Source organism: Dipodomys ordii, unplaced genomic scaffold (assembly GCF_000151885.1).
Source record: "Dipodomys ordii isolate 6190 unplaced genomic scaffold, Dord_2.0 Scaffold66, whole genome shotgun sequence".
Lineage (NCBI taxonomy): Eukaryota > Metazoa > Chordata > Mammalia > Rodentia > Heteromyidae > Dipodomys > Dipodomys ordii.
This window is the reverse complement of record NW_012267282.1, coordinates 4,115,970-4,124,477: the sequence shown is the minus strand read 5'-3', so window position 1 is coordinate 4,124,477 and position 8,508 is coordinate 4,115,970. Positions and strand designations below refer to the sequence as shown.

Sequence of the window (8,508 nt, the reverse complement as noted above, 5' to 3'; positions counted from 1 at the left end):
CGCGGGGCCCGAGCCGCCGCACGACAGCCTGGACTCGCGCATCGAGATGCTGCTGAAGGAGCAGCGCACCAAGCTGCCCTTCCTGCGCGAGCAGGACTCGGACGCCGAGCTGCAGATGGAGGGCAGCCCCATCTCCTCCTCCTCCTCCCAGCTCTCCCCGCTCGCCCCCTTCGGCAGCTCCCAGCCCGGCTTCCGCGGCCCCTCGCCGCCCTCCTCGCGCCCCTCCAGCACCGGCCTGGAAGACATCAGCCCCACGCCGCTGCCCGACTCGGATGAGGACGAGGAGCCGGGCCTGGGCCTGGGCCTGGGCCCGCGGCCCCCGCCGGAGCCGGGGCCCCCGGACCCCGCCGCGCTCCTGGGCCAGGCCGACACGGCCCTGGACCTGGCTGCGGACGGGACCCCGGGCTCGGAGAAGATGGATGAGGTAACGGCCCCATGCCCCGCGTCTGCCACTGGTTCTTGTCTGTGTTCCCTGCCCAGAACATTGAGGGAAGCCGGCTCAGGCACGGTGGCAGCCGGGCCCGTGCGCCCGAGCTTCGGCGCCACGAGAGCCCCCGGCTGGGCGCAGCCGCACTCCCCGCGGGTGAACCCTGGCTGCGGACCCGCACTCGCGGCTCCGCTAGGTGGCTTAGGAGCCGGCAGCCGGGCTGGAGCTCCGGACTCGGCCACCGGCCCACGGGCCCCAGCGCCGCACACTGGCAGCCCCCACCCTCTCCTCAAACATCCCGCCTGGCCTCGGGAAGGTTAGGTCCCCTCTTCCTGCTGCAGGCCCCGCGTGGCCCAGGGGCGGTTCCCTCCTTGGATCAGAACGGGCCTGGGAGGCCCAGCGGGGCCCACAGGTGGCAGGGGGGGGGGGCGGGCAGGCCATTCTAGGGAAGTTGTTTCTGGTAGCTGGGTCCAGGCAGAAGGAGGTGACAGGTGGGGGAGGCGGGGCTGCCGGCCCTGCCGGCCCTGCCATCTCCTCACTTGGCTGGCTTCCTGGGGTCGAGGGTCTTCAACCTTACTGACCAGCTGGCCCCAGATAGAAAGCCCAGAAGCCCAGAGTAGCTGGAGGACAGGATCACCCCTGCTGGAGGCAAGGGGAAATGGAGGCCAGGAGTTGGAGCCTAGGGAACCTGGACAGGCGGCCCTCGGGAGCCCTCTACTGGTGTCGGGTAGAGCCGCCGCTGGGCCAGGCAGGCCCGGCCTCTGTGACTGAGGCTAGCCCGGGGAGCTGGAAGGGCTCCCTTCTCAGAGTGGAGGTTGGGTCAGGTAAGCTGAGATGACCTCCGGGGTCTGTTTCATGACCTGTGGAATGGGTTAGTGAACGAGGCCGCCCCAGTGCCCGCTCCAGCAGAGCCCAGGCTCCCCCAGCCTGCAGCTGAAGTACTTCTACCCCGCGCAGGGGCAGGGCTAGAGCTGCGCGCCTGTGATTGGCTGGCCGCAGAGGCCTGGCTTAACCCTCTATGCGCTGCTCCTGTCCTGGGAGCTGTCAGGTGGAAGTCCTGCAGCGTTCTCCCCCAGTGTCTGGCCCATCCTGCCTACCCTCCGGTCTTGTGCCCAGGTGCCTGGAGAAGGAGAGCATGTTTGCTTGTGTGTGTGAAGGGACTAGAAAAAATCCCCACCCTCCTGCCCCTGTGGGTGTAATCATCATCTTCACCCCCCCCCCCCCCCCCACTCCTCAGGTTCCCTCAGGCCTCCCTCACCTGTAGGTCTTACCCAGGCCTCTGAGTACTCTGCCTCAATCCACAAATGCTGGCTCCCTCAGTATATGTGTCAGAGCATGCATTGGAGGTGTCCCAGCCCTGTTTCTCATGTGTGACAGTAGCTGGCCTTTCCTCACTTGTCACAACAGATCCTGATAGAGCTGTGAGGTTCTCCTGTAGATAAGAAAGGACACCATGCCTGCCCACAGCCCTCAGCCCCACACTGGCCTGCGCTCTCCAGGTGAAAAGAGTGATTAAGGCAAGATAGGAACAAATCTCTGGTGCTGGGAATGTGGCTGCTTAGTGGTGGCGTGCACAAAGTCCTAGATTCAACCCCCAGCCCTGCGCACAAAAACCCCAGCAACCACATCCCCTCACTCCAGTGTCACTTTCTGTGTCACAAGACAGCAGGCATGGGGCAGCAGGTCACTTCCTGGCTCAATTCTGGCCCCATCCAGGGAAGTTACTTAAGCTCTGTACCAATTTCCTTATTAGAAAAGCTGAAGATAAAATGTAAGTGTTGTAGCCACCATAAAGTTTATTAGTATCATCTCTGTGAAGGTACATTGAAACAGAATCCCCCAAATTGAAACAATCCTCATTCCCTGCCCCTGCCCCTTCCCTCACCCTTCTCCTGTCTCTCCGTGAGGTACTGTCTGATCTGTCTCCTACCCGTCTTACCTAATTTCATTCCGGTTATTCGGTGCCTCTTCCATCTACAAGTTCATTCCACAGAGCTAGAGTTGTATCTGTCCAAGTCTTTTCCATGTTCCCAGCATCTGGGACTGCCTGGCACAGAGCAAATATCTGTTGAATGAATGAGTTTATTTTTTGTTGTTTGTTTGGTTTTTGTTTTTGTTTTGTCAGTCCTGGGACTTGAACTCTGAGCTCTTCAGCTCAGAGCTAGTGCTCTTCCATTTGAGCTACAGCACCACTTCTGGTTTTCTGATGATTCACTGGAGACTTTCCTGCCTAGGCTGGCTTTGAACCGCGATCCTCAGATCTCAGCCTCCTGAGGGGCTAAGATGACAGGCGTGAGCCACCGGTGCTCAGCAATGCTGATGTTTTTGATCTTGGAGGGGCTCGGGAGTCCTTCACCACACCTGCTTCCCCCTGTCCTCCACAGGGCCAGCCGTCCTCCGGCGAGGACATGGAGATCTCGGATGATGAGATGCCCTCGGCTCCGATCACCAGCGCCGACTGCCCCAAGCCCATGGTGGTGACGCCAGGGGCAGCAGCTGTGGCGGCCCCTAACGTGCTGGCCCCGAATTTGCCACTGCCTCCGCCACCTGGCTTCCCACCGCTGCCTCCGCCCCCTCCTCCGCCCCCACCACAGCCAGGCTTCCCCATGCCCCCTCCTCTGCCCCCACCTCCACCACCACCACCTCCATCCCATCCTGCTGTGACAGTGCCCCCCCCACCCCTGCCAGCACCACCCGGTGTCCCACCCCCACCCATCCTGCCGCCATTGCCACCCTTCCCTCCAGGACTGTTTCCTGTGATGCAAGTGGACATGAGCCACGTGCTAGGCAGCCAGTGGGGTGGCATGCCCATGTCCTTCCAGATGCAGACACAGATGCTGAGCCGACTGATGACCGGCCAGGGCGCTTGCCCGTACCCACCCTTCGTGGCAGCGGCAGCGGCGGCTGCTTCGGCCGGGCTACAGTTTGTCAACTTGCCGCCCTACCGGGGCCCCTTCTCCCTGAACAACAGTGGCCCAGGCCGTGGGCAGCCCTGGCCGCCCCTGCCCAAGTTTGACCCATCAGTGCCACCACCGGGATATGTCCCACGGCAGGAGGACCCACACAAGGCCACAGTGGATGGCGTCCTGCTGGTGGTGCTTAAGGAGCTCAAGGCCATTATGAAACGCGATCTGAACCGCAAGATGGTGGAGGTGGTGGCCTTCCGGGCCTTTGATGAATGGTGGGACAAGAAGGAGAGGATGGCCAAGGTAGGAGGGCACGGGTCCCCAGGGTGGCTAGCGGAGCTAAGACGGGAGCCAGACCGGCCCCTTCTCCTAAGGCCTGCCCTCAGCGCCATGGTGGCTGGCATAGCCTCTCTTTTTTTTGTCCATTGTGGGGCTTGAACTCTGGGCCTGGGCGCTGTCCCTCAGCTCTTCAGCTCAAGGCTAGAGCTATACCACTTGAGCCACAGCGCCACTTCTGGAAGAGTCTCATGGACTTTTCCTTGGCTGGGCTGGCTTTGAACCGTGATCCTCAAATCTCAGCCTCCTGAGTAATTAGGACTACAGGCGTGAGCCACCGGCGCCAGGCAAGCATAGCCTCTTTCTAACTGCTCTGTCAGAGCCCACATCTGCCAGATTCATGTGGCTCTTCTAGTTTTTGTTTTTGTTTTTTTGGGGGTGAGGCTTTAAGTCAGGGCCTAGATGCTGTTCCTAAGCTCTTTTTGCTTAAGGCTACTGTTCTACCACTTTGGGTTTTCTGCTGTTTAAATGGAAATAAAAAATAAGAGTCTCATGGACTAGGATTACAGGCGTGAGCCTCCAGTGCCTGGCTCTTCTAGTTTCAGCCAGCTGAGAGGAAGCAAAAGTGAAAGTTGGCTCCTCATCTGCCCTCCTGCTCCGTAGCCACACGTGACAGTGGCCACAGGGCCATGGTTCCGTGGCTGAGGCACCTTGGACTGGCTCCCTGCCCTTTGTCTCCTGCTTTGTTTGGCACCAAAGCTCCCTTGGCAGGACGACTCTCTTCCTCTTTCACAGGGTATTTCTTTAAATTCCTAATCCCACAGTTAAGCTACAACCACTTTTTCCTCTGCGTAGGAGAAAATGTCTTCTCCCGCTGGTTTTCTCTAAGAGGTGGAGTCCTGCTGTGTCACCGGGCTGCGCTGCACTCAGGTGCCAGCCATCCTCCCGCCTTAGTGTCCTAGGTGCCACCATGCCCGCTTTCTGTAATGTAATGCCAGTTCCAGAGCTTGAACTCAGGGCCTTAGGCTCTTGCTTAACATTTTCACTCAAGGCTGGGGCTCTACCACTTGAGCCACAGGTCTCCAATTCCAGCTTTTCTGTTGGCAATTGGAGCTAAGAGTCTCATGGACTTTCCTGCCCAGGTTGGCTATGAACTTCAGTCCTCAGATCTCAGCCTCCTGAGTAGCTAGGATGACAGATAGGAAACTAGAAGGACTCATGGAGTATACTCATTTACAACTCTCTAGTTGGGCCTTCCCAGATGAGTGCTACTTACAGCTAACCAATAGCTGTCCCACTAATAATCTGAATCAAGAGCCCCATGCTGTCCACAGGGCTATTTTGGCCAGGCCTCACGCCTCCTGAAGGCTGTCGGGGTGATGTCTCAGTACCCAGTGAAATCAGATCTGTGGGAACAGTTCTGAATGCAGCCGAGCAGCATGGGGCCGAAAACTGGGACAGTGTCCATCTCACTGGTGAAACTTTTGTCTGGGCCTCCAGACACGTCCTTACACCATGCTGCGCCTCAATTCCCTCGTCTGAGGCTTGTGGCTGGGGTGGCCCACGCTGCGCCACTGGCGGGACAGGCCTTTCTGGAAGGAAGAGCACCCTGATCTGGCACTGCTGTGTTGCTGCTCAGAACGAGGGTTGACTGGCGACCATCCCCTTCTCTCCCGTCCAGGCCTCGCTGACCCCCGTGAAGTCAGGAGAACACAAGGATGAGGACCGGCCAAAGCCCAAGGACCGAATTGCCTCCTGCCTGCTGGAGTCCTGGGGCAAGGGGGAGGGCCTGGGCTATGAGGGCCTGGGCCTGGGCATTGGGCTGCGAGGGGCCATCCGCTTGCCCTCCTTCAAGGTCAAGAGGAAGGAGCCACCAGACGCAGCCTCCTCTGGTGACCAGAAACGGCTGCGGCCCTCCACATCTGTGGATGAGGAAGACGAAGGTTTGTGCATGCCTTCCCCGCCCCCCACTTGGTCTCCCTCCCATGTCCCTTGGGCTGCTCTGACTTTCCTCTCCCCACAGAGTCGGAGCGGGAGCGGGAACGGGACATGGTGGATGCCCCCTGCGAGCTTGCCAAGCGGGACCCCAAGGGTGTGGGTGTGCGGCGGCGGCCGGCGCGGCCGTTGGAGCTGGACAGCGGCGGGGAAGAGGACGAGAAGGAGTCCCTGTCTGTGTCTTCCTCCTCTTCGGCATCCTCCTCCTCGGGGTCCTCCACCACGTCCCCCTCATCCTCCGCATCCGAGAAAGAGGAAGAGCAGGAAAGCACAGAGGAGGAAGAGGATGGGGGCGAGGCTGACGAGGAGGAGGAGGAAGACCGCAAGAGTCAGATCTCCTCCTCCTCCTCTACCTCCTCCACCTCCGAGAAGGTCAGCATGGCAGGGAGGCCAGGGGGCAGGGCACGCCTCCAGGGGGCCTGCAGCTCACCCCCGTCCCCAACTGTCTTTGTCCCCTAGGATGAAGATGAAGAAGACAGTGATGCGCGGGAAGAGTCTGAAAATGAAGACCAAGACACAGCCCTGTCAGAAGCGGGCGAGAAGGGTGGAGGGGACTCGGACGGAGGTGAGTGGGGGGGTGCGGTGCGGTGCCGGGCGGAGCTGGTGCATGGGGTGGGGCTGGGGTGGAGGGAGGTGGTGGCCTGATGGCAGTATGAATGTTTTTGGGCTTCTTCGCTTTAAAATGAGCGGTTGGAAGCTCATTTCCTCTCCACTTTTAAAAGTGGTGACTAGCTGGCCTTCCCCTCCCCACACTGATTTGAGGCCTCCAGAGAAGGCTGTGGCATGGGGGGGGGGGTGGTCACAGATCGTGAGGCACCATTGTCCATTTCCAGAGGAGACGGTGAGCGCAGGCAGCTCCAGGGCCACAGCCGACTCGTCCAGCGAGAGCTCCGAGGCTTCTGAGTTCGAGTCAAGCTCTAATTCCGAGTCTGAGTCTTCGTCTTCATCCTCGGAGGATGAAGATGAGTTGGCCATGGTGAAAGAGGAGGAAGAGGAAGGGGAGGAGGAAGAGGAGCAGGAGGAAGAGGAGGCTGCGGCGGCGGCAATGGCCGAGGAGAACATGGCTCCTGCAGAGGCCAAGGAGCTCCAGCAGGAAACGGCCGAGGCGCCGCTGAGTGCGCCCGGGGCACCCGGGGCAGAGCCCGCGGACACGGAAGAGGAGCTGGGGGCTGAGGCTGAGGACGAAGCCCCCCGGGGCCAGACCCCCACCCCAGAAGAGCCCCCTGAACCCGTGCGTGCTGAGGAGCTTGGGGGGTGCCAAGAGCTCCCGGAAGAGCCAGGCCTAAGCCACGAAGAGGCCATGTTGCTGTCTCCAGAGCCGCCTCCTGCCAGAGATATGGAGGCTCAGGCCCCCTCTTCCCCGGAACAAATTTCAGGTAATGCCTCCAGCCTCCTAGAGGGACAGGGGGAGGAGGGCTGGATGTCCTCCCTATTGAGACCAGCCATGAGGCTCCTTTCTGCCTCAGTTTCCCCTGATGGTCTCCTCTATCCGATGGTGCACTTCTCGTGGGTCACTGGGTAATGGAGGTGAGCCTGCCAGCGACTGTTGCTAGTCTGGTTTGATGCCAGTATTTCATTTGGAGTTCAGTCCTGGGACCTTTGGTTCTGTAAGATACTCCCCTTCCCCCCCAAAAAGCTGGGGGGGCGTGTCCATGGTCATTCTAGTGACAGATGGGAGGTGCGGCCTGGGGTGCCAGGCCAGGCAAGCCAAGGCTCCAGGCTCTGCCCTTTTCTGCCTTGATGGAGCTGAGGAAAGGCTTTGCTTCTCTACTGGGGTCTAGGAGAATGCAGCCTGACAGTGGTGGCCTGACTTGTGTGTACAGTAGGGACAGATTTACAGCGTGTTCATTTAAGTGGACAGAAGCCATGTGGTTAGCACACACCTTTCTGAATTCTTTCAGGAAAGAAAACTTGTATCCTGATACTGTTACTTTGTTTTGTTTTGCCTGTAATGAGTTTTTGCAATCTCCATTTTTGGTTTTTGCTGGTGAACTGGGGATCACAGTCTCTGGGGATTTTCCTGCCGCATATGGCTTTGAACTGTAATCCTCAGATCTCAACTTCCTGAGTAGCTGAGATTACAGGTATGAGCCTGGCTCCTGGTACTGTTTTAAGCATTGGGACAAGCAAAAATGTCTGTCCTTGGGGTTTTAAGAGGCAGGACAGCTGGTGAGTTAGAATGTGTTCTATGACTGGGCGTGCTGAGGAGAAACCTTGAAGGTTCTGACAGGTGCCACGGAGAAGAGACGTGACCAACTCTGTCCCTAGAGGAAACCTTTGTAGGCAACTAGGGCGTGGGATTTGAAGATGAGTATTTTTGTGATGCTGAGGTTCAAGCTGAGGGAGGGCTTCACCTGCTGGTCACCCCAGGCCTAGGCCAGTGGTTCTGGGGATCTGGGGAGAGGCTAGCAGCCACGGCGCCCGTGTCTTTGATTTCCCCTGCCAGCATTGTGCTGACTCTGGGCTGGGTGCCCAGCAGGCTGCAGTGTCACTGGGGAAGGTCTGTCCTCACAGACCTGGGGACTCCGTGGGGGATTAAGCAGCAAGAGCAGGGGGCCCCAAGACCGGGCTGGTGGCCCACAACCTCCCATCCTAGTTACTCAGAAGGCTGAGATGGGAGGATCAGTGTGAAGCCAGCCTGGGCAGGAAAGTCTGTGAGCCTCTTATCGCTGATAATCAACCAAAAAGCTTGAAGTGGAGCCGTGGCTCAAGTGGTAGAGCACCAGCTTTGAGCAAAGGCAGCTCAGGGACAGCCAGGTTCAAGCCCCCAGACTGGCACAAAGAGCAAACGACCGCGGGGCGCCGAGGGGTGTTTGCACTCAGCGACCCATCGCTGGTTCCCCTCTTGTCTGCAGAGGACGCCCCGGCCGCGGAGCCGGAGCGGCCCCCGGTGCCGGCCCCGGC

At 59.4% G+C, this 8,508-nt stretch overlaps 1 protein-coding gene across 1 annotated transcript in view; it reads left to right on the top strand.

Moving 5' to 3' along the window:
- The window catches only part of Setd1b (SET domain containing 1B), a 21,696-nt gene that overhangs the window by 6,131 nt on the left and 7,057 nt on the right, over positions 1-8,508 (top strand). Inside the window, exons 5-11 of the mRNA XM_013023075.1 lie at positions 14-424; positions 2,812-3,636; positions 5,291-5,552; positions 5,633-5,976; positions 6,064-6,169; positions 6,438-6,980; positions 8,460-8,506. Coding sequence (XP_012878529.1) covers positions 14-424; positions 2,812-3,636; positions 5,291-5,552; positions 5,633-5,976; positions 6,064-6,169; positions 6,438-6,980; positions 8,460-8,506 — 2,538 coding nt within the window. The remainder of the gene's footprint in view (positions 1-13; positions 425-2,811; positions 3,637-5,290; positions 5,553-5,632; positions 5,977-6,063; positions 6,170-6,437; positions 6,981-8,459; positions 8,507-8,508) is intronic.